Source organism: Onychostoma macrolepis, chromosome 06 (assembly GCF_012432095.1).
Source record: "Onychostoma macrolepis isolate SWU-2019 chromosome 06, ASM1243209v1, whole genome shotgun sequence".
Taxonomy (NCBI): Eukaryota; Metazoa; Chordata; class Actinopteri; order Cypriniformes; family Cyprinidae; genus Onychostoma; species Onychostoma macrolepis.
This window is the reverse complement of record NC_081160.1, coordinates 18,564,727-18,581,087: the sequence shown is the minus strand read 5'-3', so window position 1 is coordinate 18,581,087 and position 16,361 is coordinate 18,564,727. Positions and strand designations below refer to the sequence as shown.

General features: G+C 35.0%; 1 protein-coding gene across 6 annotated transcripts in view; it reads left to right on the top strand.

The window, feature by feature from the left end:
• pde4ba (phosphodiesterase 4B, cAMP-specific a) overlaps positions 1 to 16,361 on the top strand; it is a 156,350-nt gene that overhangs the window by 92,250 nt on the left and 47,739 nt on the right. The window contains exon 1 of one of the 6 annotated variants that reach the window (XM_058780154.1): positions 4,328 to 4,625. The exons of 4 other annotated variants lie outside the window; for them this stretch is intronic. In XM_058780154.1, the coding sequence (XP_058636137.1) occupies positions 4,534 to 4,625 (92 nt within the window). In that variant the 5' untranslated portion in view covers positions 4,328 to 4,533. Of the gene's footprint in view, positions 1 to 4,327; positions 4,626 to 10,770; positions 14,530 to 16,361 lie in introns of those variants that run through there. One more of the 6 variants, XM_058780155.1, reaches the window with a different exon arrangement.

The window sequence follows — 16,361 nt, the reverse complement described above, 5'->3', positions numbered from 1 at the left end:
GTTGCTGGTTCACATTGAATTTGAAAGAAGGAAAAAAATACTATGGAAGTCACTGTGGATCAGCAACTGTTTGGTTTTCCACGTTCTTCAAAATAGCATTTATGTTCAGCAGAAGAAAGACTCATTCAGGTTAAAACTAATTTTGAGAGAGTAAATGATGGTATAAATATAAAACACTATGACAGAATCGACAGACAGATGACAGAATTTGTATTTTTTTAATGTTAAAACAACAAAACACAAAGAGAATAAAAATAACTCGCTACTCTTGACTGAAAAAAATAATAATACAGTTGCTTTAATGGGAATCAATCTATATAGTGTTTCAATTTCTTGAATGCTTCTGCTAAATATGCCTATTGTACCTGAAAATAAAGCACTGTTTGTTTTATTTGTATATTGTCAGTCCTCTGTCGTGTGTTTCCCGCCCTCTTGTGTCCTTATATAGTTTTTCCTGTCCTTGTTAAGTTTGATTATGATTTCGTCCAGCTGTGTGTGTTAATTATCTTGTGTATTTAGTTCCTGCCTGTTTAGTTCCTTTTCATGTGTGTCTGCCCTGCCTTGTCTTGCCGTTGTTGGAATTTCATTAAAGACTGTTATTTTGAGTTATCCTCGTCTCCTCGTTCCTCCCTGCTGTGTGCACCGTGACATATATTATGTGTGTAATGTGTATCTTTGTTCCTATTTTTAATAACAAAGATAAAATAATGACAAAGATTTTTATCTTCGCCCATTTTGGCCTAAATATCCACCATTCTTTTTTATATTTTGTTACCTTGAAAGGCTTTGTCTTTAGAATAGGGAAATTATTTTGGCTGCACTGCTCAGACAAAATAGTAAAACCAACATGACAAAGAATCATGATCAAATCGTGAAATTGTGATATTTAAAAACAAACAAAAAAACAAAAAACATGATATGATATTTTTGCCATATCACCCACCCCTAATTGATACTAATAATTCCTGACCAACAATTATTCGCACATCCAAACATAATTTTTTTTTACATATTTGTTTTATGTCTAATATCTTTGGAATGCAGTTTCATTTTCACAGCTGTCCTTCAGACTGACAACTTGTATTTGAAATTGTGGTAGTTATTTGAATAATTCACAGATCAGTTCACGTGCTAATTGCAAGGCAATCATATCTTTGTGATGGGCAAAATAGGGCTAAATATTTAAACGGCTGTTAAGAATATTTTACTGTTGCAGTAGGGATCATATTTAGAAGAAAACAATTTGTTGTTCATGTCAGTGTTTTTAAAAAAATATTAAGTAAATGAATTGATCTGATTTGCTTCCATGCATTTCATTCGTAAACTAACTGAATGAACTAGGGTATCTCGTTTGTGAATGATGATCTGTTGCAACTGTCGTTCGATATGTTAGTCTCGTTCAAAATGTGTAAAAATGACTGATGCTGTACACAAAATGATATTACAATCTTATTGAAACCTGGTATTGAAATTTGTTATGGCTATTATTCTTGTTTTTATACTTTGATAGAAGTAATGCTGAACAATTTTAGCAGATTTGTAGAGAGTGACATTTTAATAATGAATAATAAAACTTGTGAACGACTTGAGATTCACTCAGCACACAAAAGGGCACTGACTGACACAAAAAGTCAGCAACTGGTGTTTATACAGCATGCTACTTGCAGAAAGCAACAGAACAAATCAATAAACAAATGATAATTGATCTTTTTAGCTAACAGACTGACTGAGATGAGAATGAAAATCCATACCATTGCTTTGTAACAGAACCTAAGGAGATTTTACCGCAAGATATTTTTAGATGAGTTTGTTTCAAAATAAGAAGATTGCAGCTTGCTACACATATAAAAATGAATAAACATTTACATTAAAGGAAGAAGTGCATTTAATTATAAACACATGCTGACACGTAACTGAAGACTAAAAACAAACAACATCAGTGCAAATAATGCAAACATCAGTAAACAATGAGGCAGCAATTAGAATGATTTATTCATACTGTGATGGTGCATGCTGGGGAAAATAGTGGGAGAGAAATGGGTGTGAGGTGCCTATAGTAATTAACAAGAACTGTTAAAAAATGGCACTTCATGTTAAAAAGGGTAAATGAGTTCAATACTATTCAAGTTTGAGGTTGTTAAGGTTTCTTTGAAAGAAGTATCTTGTGCTAACCAAGGCTGCATTAATTTGATAAAAAATACAGTACAAACAGTAATAGTGTTAAATATTAACTGTTTTCAATTATAATGCCAAGATCTGTCATGAAACTCTAGATGACACATGCCGATTGGTCCTTAACATAAACTAATGATATTCACAGCAATAAACGACTTGGCATAAGTTGATTGGTTCATGTTACATATGCAGCCGATGAGCTTGCTGCTTTACATTTAAATGGCTGGTTAGCATTTGCTTGAGCATTTTGCAATGCACTTTCAGAGCTCCTCTGAAACCCTCCACCTTCCCCAGCTCCACCTGTATAGACCTGCTATGGGTTATTATCAGTGTTGGGTAAGTTACTAAAAAAAAGTAATCCACTACAAATTACTAATTACTTCATTAAAACTAATTACTTTACTTTCAAGTTTACTTTACTTTTCAAGTTATCAAACCTAAAAAATACACTACAAAGAGAAACTCATAGTTCTTTCATTAATTTCATATTGACTGAAAAAAATTCATAAGTTGGCCTATTATTTGTATACCCTGATTCACTCCCAATATCATCAAAACTTTTATTTTTTTGGGGGTTTTGTAAAATAAAGAAAACAAATAGGGTGCGCTTTCTGCATTCTCAGTCTCCGTGAATATCTTCCTGAAACGAATCACTAGAATGAACGAGAATGACATGAAAAATACAGTATATCTAAAGAAAGCTTGAAGTGTCTATTATTAAATGAAGTAAGTTATGTCGAAAACAAATATTCTCTGATAAAATAATCCGTATGAAACCAACGTATTCTCCAGTCTTTTCCGTCTGAGCTCACCTTTAAAATGTGACCATGCCTACGCACATCATGCGCTATAAGATAATCATCCGCGTGAAAACATGCTTGAGACGCGCGAACATGTTCATCTCGGCTACTTTTCGTTTTTGGAAAAAGATGCACTGTGAGGAATAAACCTTGAATTGTGATGCCGATGCGGTTTAATACAAATGATGATCTCATTCTGATGAGTCATTTATTTTTCACTTTATTAGTGTTACTGTGACATAAACTTGTACACATTCACTTGTTAAACTTTTCCCAAACTATAATGCCAGACTAAAATATGTCGAGTGCAACATTTTGAAATATGATAGGCAACCTTTCATTGCATCTAAATGTTGTAGGACTCTCATTTTAGCTCGCATTCTCCGGTGATTTATTAAAGGGCATACTGACGCACAAAACATGATTTTTACTTCTTTTTTAACACTGCATTTGTACGTAATTTTATTGACATAAGTAACTGTAATCAAATTATATACATTTAAAATGTAACTCATTACTTTACTGCAGGGGTGCCCACATTTTTGGTAGATCGCAATCGACCTATTGGGTACCCCTGCTTTACTGCGTCACCAGAAAAAGTAATTAGATTACAGTAACAGCAGCAGCAGCAAAAATCTACAACAACAGCAATAACCTACAGCAGCAGCAGCTTAGCAGATCTATTCTGCCAAGACCAAATACATTAACAAAATGCAATACTGTGCTAAAATCTGTCGTGATTTATAACATTCCCGATTTGGAATGTTATAAATGTCAGTTTTGATAAATTTAATGCATGAATAAAAGTATTATTTAGTATTATTATTATTGTCATTATTTACATCTTAACCATAGCTTTGTATTAGTATGCACCCAAAAACTAGATTTCCAGAATCTAAATAAAGCTACAAAAACAACTCAGAAAATAGTCCTAAATATAGAACCGAAATAGCCAGTCAGGGCCAGAGAGATACCAAATAAAAGGGATCATCTGCTAATCTCTCTCCTTTAGGACAGAAAGATACAACTATAATGGATTTTGGATAAAGCATAAATCCTCTGAGACTGTCATCACCACAGAGATCAGCGGGGTGTCTGGTTTCCATTTTCTAGACTGTTACCATGTGTACAGTCTACTTGTTGATAAAATCCATCAGAGTAACATTTAAACTGTGCAAGAAAAATAGGCACGTGTCTTCTGTCTCTAAGTGCGACTGGAAACAGACTTACTGACTGTGTGATTTCCCCTGCACTCCGGATCTTCTTGTTTACTGCTGAGCAGAGGCCACCGTCTTCCTGTTTTTGAAAGTAAAGAGCTGCGGTACACTCAAGAGACATCGTTTCTTCTGCCAGGTGTGAGCGGATCTATGATACTCGACCCCCTGAGGAGATAGAAGCGTGACCGACTGACAATGCAACCAGAGACTCCCACTAACAGATACAGTAACCCTCTCTCTGCTACCCTGAGTCCCTCCAGTGTTTTTGACTGGTGGAAGGATGAGTTTAGAGTTCAAAGAGCTTCCATTGGACAACAGCTGAATCTGTTGGGAATTTAAATATGACGGATTTTAACCTGTCGGACAACAAGAGCTTTCTAAAGTCTTGTCTGAGTCTGGGTACCTACTCATACCGCCGGCACTCTTGGGTCTGGTAAGCACGAATGTGGGTGTAGGGTTGTAACCGCTGTTTGTATCCAAACCGTTTGTTTGGATTAGTTGACTTAGCTTGCGTAACTTGCAATGGCAAATCAAACTAATTTATGTTCTAGGTGCACAGTTGCACAGTGTTTTGGGAGCAGAATGTTCAAAATTGGCTCTTAAACTTAGTGCCCTCAGTTTTAAGGTTATCTGTTCCTTGTACAGAGGCTTTTAAGGATTTTGAAAGCCTACATGGCACCCTATAACTCCAGCACACTGAGATCCAGGTGGATGGGGTTTCATTTTATTCATGCAGAGGAGACTTGGCAAGAGAGCGTGGCTGTGAAAGAACTTTTCTCCAGTAATTTCTTAGAAAATAGTGAATTTCTTCAATTCAGAAAAAATGAAAATGTATGACCTTTTGCCACACTCTCCCATTCACTCTTGCTCAGCTTGATATATACTCATCACTCTCTCTCTCATTGATAACCAGCCTTAATGGAAGAGCTAAGTGGGCGCTTACTTAGTATTTTTGAATATATTTAATTTAATATAGTAGTATATTCTATATACTGCGATATTCAGTGTATCTGTCTCCTCTCTGTACTACACTGAACTAAACAGGTGTTTTAAAATAATTTCTGAAGCTCTTCCTTGAAAGAGTTGCTTAAAGATGCACTCTTTTCTGTTTGTTTTGGTGGTTGTTATGAGAGTTGCCTTGGATGTTATACTGACACCTAGTGGCTAGATGATGCACCTTGCAAAAACAAAAGTGTCCGATGCCATTGCAATAGAAATGTACTATTTAAAGTCGGTCAACATTCAGTGTTGTTTTTGGCTGGTCATGTGATCTCAAAATGGCTGCCCCCATGAGGGTGACCCTCTCCATCTAAAAGAGTAAATATATTTAATTAATGGCATAACAGTACCCAGTCAACACGTGAGATCACGCGATGATCACAGTGACATCACACCATTCTCATACGGTGATCCTCACAGTGTGAGTAATATATGAGCTCATTGTGAACTCAAAAAGATGAGCGGGGTTCTTATTTCTGTCAGACATCTACAAAAGTGCTTATTGAGAATTAACAGATTTAGATGATGATGTTTTATTGTTTTGTTTGACGTTACCATCGTGGTGAGTAGTGTTTGCTTTAGTTGGGCTCTTGAGCCTTGACTTTATAACATTATGTTTTTTGGGGCTGCTGTAACTGTGTTTGTAAAGCACATTTATTATGGCAAGGAAAACCAAAAAGAGACTGCAACCAGGTGATATTGGTTTGTTGCTGATGATAACAGTGCAAATATCACGTAGATTTGGTATGCAGTCTTTGTGAGGAGTTATTAATCTAAAGTTGTTAATAACAGCTCTGTAATTATTCAGTATAGGATCCAGCAGTGTCATAATCATTTATGAAGGATTTTAAAAGCGTGATAAGACACAAACATTCTGAACTACTGTGTCATTTAAAAACAAAGAGAGACATCAAGAATCAGTGTATGAATCTCAACAATGGTGACAATCAAAAGCTTCATGCTGCAATGCATGCTGGCTACCTAGTCTCTGTGCAGTGAGTGCACTTTGACCTCACATTAGTATGAGCACACAGTGAGGGCGCTGTGAGGTTACACTTTTAGCTCACTGTTACCTCACATTGTGACCTCATCACGAGTATCCCGTGAGCTCATGGTGACATCGCTGTGAGATCAAATTGTTGACTGGGTAGCCAGGGTTTGAAAATTAGTGAGGTCTGGGGTGGGGTTAACTAATACAACTCATTGAGACAGAGATGTAGATGTTTGTGAAAGATGTTTTCTCTGTTTTTGAGGGATGAACACTGTTCAATTATATCATATTTATTACATTAAAATTTGTTAATATTTTACTGTATGTTCGGGGTGGATAATTTTATCAGTTGTTTATTAATCATGCAACAATATACTACTATACTGTAATTAACTATTACTGAAATAGCATAGACTTCTTCATGGCTAGTGTTTGCATATTTAATTTCATTCTTTAACTTACTTGTTCTACAGATCTGTGTTCTAGTGTTAAATGTTACTGTTTTTGACAGCGTTGATAGCGTTTCCGACAGATAATATCATGATTTCTTTTGCATTTGACTTACCGAATGTGCTATCCTGTCCGCAATAACCTGTCTGTGAGCTCTTTTGATTACTGTCAGTTTAAGTGCTGGTGATGCAGTGTTGCCAGATATTACTATAAAACAAAACAAAAACACCAACAAAAAATAATAATAAACCGAATTTATTTCAAATCGTTTGCAAATAATATAAAGATATCGCTTAACCCTAAACTGAAACTTCCCACTTTATTAACTTTCTAAAGTGTCAAATTAAGTGTAAAAGACAAGTCTAAAAATGCTTATGATAGCGTGATCTGGCAACAAGGCTGCGCCCGCGCATTCACTCATGACTCTCTCAAGCCTTGTTCACTTTGGCAGCATCTTGGAGCGATCATTTTCATATGACAGGCTAAACCGTCTTGCAAACTGTCTAAACTTAATTATACATGCAGACACTCATATAAGGAGTTTGCAAACTAGTCATTCAGAAATTTTTTTTTTTTTTTGAACATGAAAAATGTACCGGGTTTGGGACCTCATAGCTGGCTACAGGTCTGATTAGTTGAAATTAATTGTTGACTAATTGTAGATCAATTGTCGTAAGATAGACTGTTGCTTGTATATACCTGTATTGTGTTTAACAGGATTAGGTGCACATGCTCCCCTCAAACATTTGGTTTCAGAAGTCATTTGTAAAAGCTGCACACAGAAGGCAGCTGTCGTGCCTGTATGGCAGATCAGCTTACAGCATGCTTTGTGACAGGGTCATAGAATACTCTGCTCTGCGCATATCATGTCCAACAACAGCGCTGACCCCTCTAACAGTGTAATACAAGTGTCTGATATGGAAAAAACTTTGTTATTGTTATAGCATACATTCAGAAAACAGTGAAGTCAGGGTAACTTGTGGATTGAACTAACATGATTTTTGAGTTTGTACAATTTGGCTGTTAAAAAGAAAGTATCAACAAGGTTTTACAGAGTTTCCATTATAATTATTACATTTAATGTAGAAAATGCATTGAATTAAAAGAACAAATAGATATAGTAATATAGAGTTTTTTGGATATATGCTGTAATAGATAAAAAATATGTGGCATACTGTAATACAAAACACATTGGCGTGTCTTGTAAATACCATGGTATATGAATATGTTAGTCAACTGGTAATGTGGCATATACTGTATATTAAAGTTCCATCTAAAAGGACCAATAGATACTACCATGGTTTTGTGGACATATATTGTGGTAATACCAAGTACCTTAGTGTACTTTGTAAATATGATGGTCTCCGAATATGGCACATTCAGTACTGTGGCATATACAGTATTTCCATCTAAAAGTACCCTTATTTAATTATTCATGGAATGTAATTGGATAGGAAAAACATAATTAGCTAAATTTAATTCTGCTTTAGCGTGTCAAGATTGTTTATTATATGGCTTTTTAATTTGTATTTAAATAAAATATTTATTTAATAAAATATAATTAAAATTTATTTTAAAATAATAAAAATAAAATATTTATAACCTAATATACTGTATGACATTTTTACTTTACTGACAGGGTAGTATACAGTCAGTAACTATGACAAACACACAAAAAAAAACTTCAGGGTGGTACAGCCTTTACTGATTATACATTATCCCTCATAATACATATGCAACTCATAGTAAGCATTTTTATGAACTCTTTGACTCATTGACATTTGAAGCATTCCTATTACCAGTTCAGCCACTTTTTGAAATCGACCTGAAATGTAATTCACAGCTCCGCATCCCTATACCTCCACTTCCCCATCTCACCTCCATCCTAAGTGAGATTTGAAATCGCCTGTATTAGAGATGGAACTGATCCCAGTGCTTTAATACAGTCTATTTGCTCAATTATGGAATACATTGCGCATTAAGCAGCAGACACCTGATAGGGCCGCATTACTCATGAAAATGAGAAGCGGTTATGTGCCATTTTCATGATCAGCAGGCAGTTATCCTAGCAGCTGAAACTTAAGTGCTGTCCTGTGTTTTTGCCAGTCAGATAAGCTTGTATAGAGTTAGCGGTGAAAGGTGAAAGCGTGTAGATTGGGTCCGCTGGGCTCTCAGATAGCCGGCTTCACAGTGGGAGTCAGGTCCTTTTGACTTCTACCATTCTTCCCTACCTGTGCCCATCTGGAGAAGATCAGCCCTTAAGGTCGTTGCACACTGAGTCTGAATTTTTCGTCCGTCATTAAAAAACTTGGATCAGTTTCGATTTTCTGCGTTTTCACAACAAGCATTTTGATAGGAAAGGATGTCGAATATGAAAAAAAAATTCAGACTCAGTGTACAAGGACCTCTAACACTCATTTCCACAAGTTCTTTTCTTTTTTCACATTTTAATAGCCTTCCTGGCTTCTTTTTCTTCTTAATGTCTTTTTCTTCACTTGCTTTAAAGCAATAGTTCACCCAAAAATGAAAATTGCCAATATACTCTGACGCACAGAGGTTACGTATTTATTCAATCTCAAGCGATATTGTCAAGATTTAGGTTCAGATTTATTACAGTTCAGGTTTGCTTGAAGATTTAGTCACAGCAAAAAATACAAATGATCACATGAAAGAAAACAGACTGGAGAACACCAGGTATCCATTTAAGAAAAAGCTCTGATTGGGGGATTTAAGCTCTTGACATCTGGCAACCACAAGCATGAGGCTTCTTCCAGTGCAAGATAATGTAAAATGATGAATAAAAAGGAAACATTTTTAGGATAATTAACCATCAGGTAAATATTGCAGAAATTGTGATCCCTATAATTTTCATAATCGTCATTTCAGGGTGTTCTTCATGCAGAATTATCAAAAGGTTTCAGATAAAGCAGGGTTTTCATTTCTGGGTGAACTGTCCCTTTAACTGTTCCTTTTTTTTTTGCTCTCTCTCCTTGGCTGTCCTCTGTCTCACACCTGTCAAAGAACATCACATCCGTGAATAAATCAAAGAGATGCATGAAGTTCCTATTGGACTTGTTAGATTGAATTAGACAGAGCAGGTAAACAAAGGTCTTTGCACTTTGATTAGAAGTGAGAGAGCGAGTGTGTCACATGAATCCGTGAAATATCCCCTATAGTGACAGGTATGTGGATGTTATGCAATGATTCAGTGATTTAGAACACATTAAGACAGAATAAGACAATGACTGTGCTTGGTGTTAATGCAAGAGTGATATTCACAGAGAACAATTTAAGACATCTAGGAGAAATATTTAAGTTAGTGGTTCTCTAAAATCTTATGTATTTTGTCAAGGCGATTTAACCGATAAGTGCTCACACAGATTTTGTTCAGAGTTTACAGTTTATTCAGGTTTATAATTAGAGGAAATTAGTAATAGTTTAATCCTGTCAACAGTACAGAATTATAGAGTAACAAAAATACATTTTCCATAAAAAAGAAACTTTAAATTCCAATATTTTTGACGTGTTTTCTGTTCCACAGTTCCTGTAGACTACTTGAGGTGAAATTATAATCAAGTATAATTTGTAATCAGTTTACTTGAGCGCCTCAAAGTCAATCACCAATCAACCCCAGACACCGTCAGAGAAATGACATTAGAACTGAGAGCTGGCGTGCTGCTGTCCACTCTTTGTCTCCTTTGTGTCAGTGCTACTCGGGTATCAGAGTGTCAAGTATGGAGGTTAGTTGTAAGTAACGGCTCAAAGTAACCAAGTAGATGAAGTCTGTTTAGTGATTCTGGACTGTTCTGATTCTCCTCAACCTGTTTGGTCAGCCTTTTACTGTTCACACTGACAGAGATGAGTGTCTTCGTGGGATATTTCAAACAAAAATGAACATTATCAACATTTACTCACTCAAGTTTGTTCTAAACCTGTACGAGTTTCTTTCTTTCTGTTGAACACAAAAGAAGGTGCTTTGAAGAATGTTGGTAACCAAAGAGTTGACTTGAGTAGTATGGAGAAAAACGGCTACAGAAGTCAATGGCTACCGTCAGCTGGTTATCATTTTTCAAAATATCTTCTTTGTGTTCAACAGAAGAAAGAAACTCACACAGGATTAGAACAAGTGGAGGGTGAGTAAATGATGACAGAATTTTCATTTTGGGGTGAATTATGCCTTTAAGATCAGCACTTTTGTTTTTTTCCACCTTAAATCGGCTGGATTAAATATTAAACATTCAATTGTCAATTTAATTAATGATCAATTACCTAACATAATTCTCAATACATCAAAGTAAGTGCACAAGCTTATAATACACTTTATACTGTTATGGTTAATGTGCGTGAGAGATGTGTAAAGTAGGATTTTCCTATGTATTTGAACATTTGAAGACGTAAAAAACTATAAATGTTAATCTTTATACCACGGTTTTAATTAGGGTAGACAGTTTTGGTATTTTCTTGTGTGCCAAGTGATTAGAAAATGGTATTTTAATTAAAATAAAATATATACTGTTATTTACGATGTTGAGTAAGCATGGGAGTTATTGGGTTATGAAATATTTTAGGAGTATTGCAGAAGCAAATATTACTCATATTGTGAGTCATCCTGTTTATTGTTGAAGTTTGATCTATTAGTTCATTCATATTAATTAGTTGCTCATCATCTCTTCTCAATTAAGTTTTACTGGCTCAAATTATCATAAAAGACTCAGCAGGCAAGGTTTTTATTAAATGTCAACTAAGTCTTACTTGACGCTTGATTTTCTATATTTGTAAATTCTGCCATCTAGTGGGCAATACAGTGCACTGTTGTAAGTGCACTACATGCTAGGTTTCTGTGCACCTCAAACCCATGAGCCCTTAACAGCCATTTCCTTTTGCATTGTTTTAATTAAACATTTTTTATTGAAATCATTAAATTGATGATATTAAATAAGTAAGCATATTAAATAAATGATTCAGTCGTATGTGTAATCACGGCTCCTGAGGCTAGTGTAGAGTGCGAAGTGTTTCATTTATAACCTATTACGTTTTCGCATGTTTGAATTAGACACATTTTGAGGAATGATGTTTAATTGTTTCATTTCGACATGTCATGTGACATTTTTTCATAGTGAGTCAACTCTGAATTCACACCAGCCTGTTTGACTCAGTCTTTCTTTTCCTATTATCATCAGCTGTACGGTAGACAGATCTTCCTGCCATTGCACTGCCATTGTCTCCTCTGCTCCTCTGCTCAGCTCAGACTACACACTTAGAAATTGTTTTGTCTTGTGTCAAAGTTTACTCTGTTTAGCTTCACGTGTCTCTTCACAACTTCATTTCCTCTCAGCAGAGCTCATGGACGAGTAAGCATTTTAGCATTGTACACAATGACGACAGATCAGTCATCTTTAAACAAGTTTTTATGATGACTAAAGATCACAAGAGATTTTCAGGGTACTCTTTAACTCTTGGGAACCCGCCACGTCATCACACATCAAACAGCAGTGACTTGTTGTGTAGGAAAGACTAGTAAGGAGGAATGATTGGAATGTTTGGTAATCCTATAACACAAAACACTTCTCATTGATGGTAATAATGTTTTCTGGAGTGGATTTCAGTTTTGGACTATTTTTTATTGTGCGTTACAGAACTTAATTTGTTACATGTTCCACATGCTCAAAAAAACTGAAATAAGTAAATAAAAAAAGCAAGCAAGCAGCATTCTACGATGGCCGAGAGAGCTCAGCGCGGTGCAAATAGAAAAAACACCTGCAAATTATGAAAACAACTTCGTCAATTTTACAACACACGCTGCAAATGCTCACAACACAAGCAAATAAAGAAACGCACTGCAAATAGAAAAAAACACCTGCAAATTAAGAAAACAACTTCATCAATTTGACAACACACGCGCTGCAAATGCTCACAACACAACCAAACAAAGAAACGCACTGCAAATAATATTCTTTATTAGGTTGTGTTGTGAGCATTTGCAACACAAATTGATTGAAGATGTTTTCTTGATCTGCTGGTTCTTTTTTTATTTGCACGTGTTTTCTGAAGTTGCTGCGCGTTGAGCTCTCTCGGCCAACGTAGCATACTCTATACTTGATGCTCTACTTATATGCATGTGACGGAAACACAAGACCGGAAGCACAAGCTCATGCAGTTTTGTGTTCCACTGCATACCAAAATTCAGACTGATAACCTTTGACCCCTGAATTCACATAGCACAAAGACATTTGAACAACAGATGCTCTAAGCATCACAGATTGATCTCTTGGTAAAAGTCAAACAGCACACACACTGAAAAATGGCAAGTTTTGCTGTCCAACAGGTGTGATGTCAGTTTGTTTCAGGTAAGGTGATTACAGCAATGCAATGCAATGCAATGCAATGCAATGCAATGCAATGAAATGAAATGAAATGAAATGAAATGAAATGAAATGAAATGAAATGAAATGAAATGAAATAAAATAAAATAAAATAAAATAAAATAAAATAAAATAAAATAAAATAAAATAAAATAAAAAATAAAATAAAATCTTTCCACTATCAACTTTTACTTGTCTGACATTCAATAAATCTGTTGGCTGTCTGTCAAACTATTATGCAGACAGGCATATCGTACAGACAGAACATACTATATAATAAATACAAATCTGATGCAATTAGCTGATAATTATTTTCATATATTTGACTGATAAATTGTACAGACAGGATATACACTGAAAAAAATTGAAGTAGGATTTCCTTTTAGACAATTTTCACTCTCACAATGGCAAGTAGCACATTGAATTAAACATGAATTTTTAAAGTAGAAAGACTTTTATTGTAAAACTTACTTACAATAATCTTTGTCTTATTTGCAAATAGGATTCTAATATATTGAGGTCTAATGATACAAAAATTCTGTCCAAAGTGATAAGATGATGATTATTTTTATATTTTGACTGATAAGTAGCTGATGCTATTTTCATATTATTTATTTTTTATATTTATTACTTTTGTGTGTGTGTGTGTGTGTGTGTGTGTGTGTGTAGAGAGAGAGAGAGCAAAACACTGCTAACTAAAAATCAGTTATTTTAGTGCATTTAAGCATCTCTACATTATAATGTACTGTAGAAAAAATTAATATTCATTTGAGATTTTCTAAATAATTACATTTAACAGTATTATTAGTATTATTAAATGCATTAAGATTTTTACAGATCAACTTTAGGCAGGCAAAGGAAATTAAAATGTTCAAATTAAATTGTTGAACTCTGTAGTTTATGCATTAGCAATAATTATTAGTATTTTAATGTAGGTCAATATATACAAATTGCAGTGTAGTAACACTCATTTTGGATGTTTTTTTTTTTTTAGTTCCTCTTCATTACAGCTCATAAGTCTTACCACAAGTTCGTCACTGAAATAGACAGTGTTTCATTTCAGAAGTCGCAAAAAGCCCAAACCCCTTTTACGCTTCTTCAGAAGTATTCCAACCACGATTTGCTGCATTCAGAAAGAGATTTTAATAACCCTTCTGGAATGTGGACTGTCCAACATTAAATCAAACTGCATGTATTTTGTTTGTGTCTGCAACAGATATTTAGGAATGAGACATTCCAACTCCTCGTTGAGAGCTCCGCCCCAGGTTTCATGTGTGGCTGTCTTCTCTCTCAGAGCTGAGTTGAGTGCTAGCGCAGCTGGACTTCAAAAGGAAGTGGCTGTGCGGTGAAGTTGAGCTCTGTGGGAGGGCACTAAGTGTTAAGGGAGTCATGCAGGGGAGACGCTACTAGAGCGCGCTGAACAGCACAGCGGTGTGTTCCAGGGCCATGCTCCGCAGGTCGCCCTGCCACAGAGGCAGGGTTCATTTTGACTTCAGTGAGGAGGTGGTGAAAAGGCTGCACACCTCCACCTTAAGGTTAGAACTAACCTCCTCTTCTTCTGACTCTGTTACGTCTCAGACTCTTATCTGGTTCACATGCTTTCACACACTCTCTCTTCCTCCCTCTTTTTTTTTCTGCTTGCTTATGTATGCAATTACTGCAGCTACGTATCCAAAGTGCTACTTTAAATATGGTCCACTACTTGTCCATCTCTCTGTCTGTCTACGTCATGAATTTCTGTCCCTTTCTTCAGGACCCTTGTCACATAGCGATCAGATGTCATCTTCATCTATAGTATCACTTTCTGTACTTTTACTTATTCTACCCCCTTTTTCTGGGCTTATTTTTGAGTTCATTGTGATGAATTTTTGTTACTTAAGCAGTTAGTGAATTTGTGTTTGTAAGTAAACGGAGCTCTGTGTTTACATAAGAGTCAAATTGTTCACAGCTGTTGTACATTTTCCATCGGCTATTGTGTGTATGCACTGGATTGCATGTAATGCACACTCTGTGTGCTTGTGATATCAGTTGATACCTTCACCTCTACTGTAATTTCACACCTGAGACCTGTTCTTGCTTTACTTTGTTTGGGTAAACATTACCACACAGCTTTATCTCAATTCCAACTAAAATAAGCTTCTGGAATGATAACATTTTTCCCTAATTGGACGGAAGATTGGTTTTAAGTACCCTCTCATGAGATATTTGGAAATGGGTTTTGCATAGAAATCAATGTTTTAATTTAATTTAATTTTATTTAATTTTATTTTATTTTGTATAATTGAGATACTATTATACTATTATTATAATATACTATTACAGTTTTTTTTAATTGAATTCATTTTTTTTAGCTACTAATTTTATTTCAAGTAGTGCATTTTTTAATGGTTTTATTATTATTTTTTGTTAATGTTTGTTAACTATAATAACCTTGATTCAGTCATCCCCTGGCCCATTCATTTATTAATTTAATTATGTATGTATGTACTTTATGTAAACGTTTAGCATTCAAACTTTTAATCAGTTCTGCTATTTGTTGCATGTTTCAGTTTTTCCATGTGTATGAGTTTCTTCAGTTATGAATATATCTTTGTGTCAATGTGTAATGCATGTTTATATATACTCTAATTGTCAAACACATGAATGAATGAATGAGTTTGTGAACATCTGTGTTTACACACAGCATGCTCTGACGTCCGGGTAGGGTGTGTAAAGGTCTCCTATGACTCCAAATGCCAACAAAGATAATCTCCACGTTGTTTGGATTTGTGCTAATAGGCAGAAATGTGTGGCTTGAAACTGAGCTCTGTGAGGTACTTTTACCTACACAATATGTTGCCTAGACAGCATATGTGGTTTGTGTTGAATTGGTGAAATTTAAATACAACCTTTGAAGTCAGAGATATTTTGTTGGATTTTATTTATGCAGTCAAATCACTTTTGACACTTCACCATATGCATATGTGTAATGAATGAGAATAATGTTCTCCTGACTCTATGCAGAATTTTATACACAAATATGCATACAGTTTACAATACAAAATATACATAATATAAACTATATTTTATTTTTAAAAGAATATATGTATTCAGCAAGGACGAATTAAATGGACCAAAAGTGTCAAAGACATTTATAATGTTACAAAAATATCATGCTGTTCTTTTAAAACTTTCTATTCATTGAAGAATCCTGAAAAGCAGAACAACTATTTTAAATATAAATATTCTTGAGCACCAAATTAGCATGTAAGAGTGATTTCTGAAAGATCATGTGACTCTGAAGCCCTGAGAAATAGCTGCTGAAAATTCAGCCTTGCCATCGCAGGAAAATATATTAAAATATAACATATTAAAAATATATTAAAAT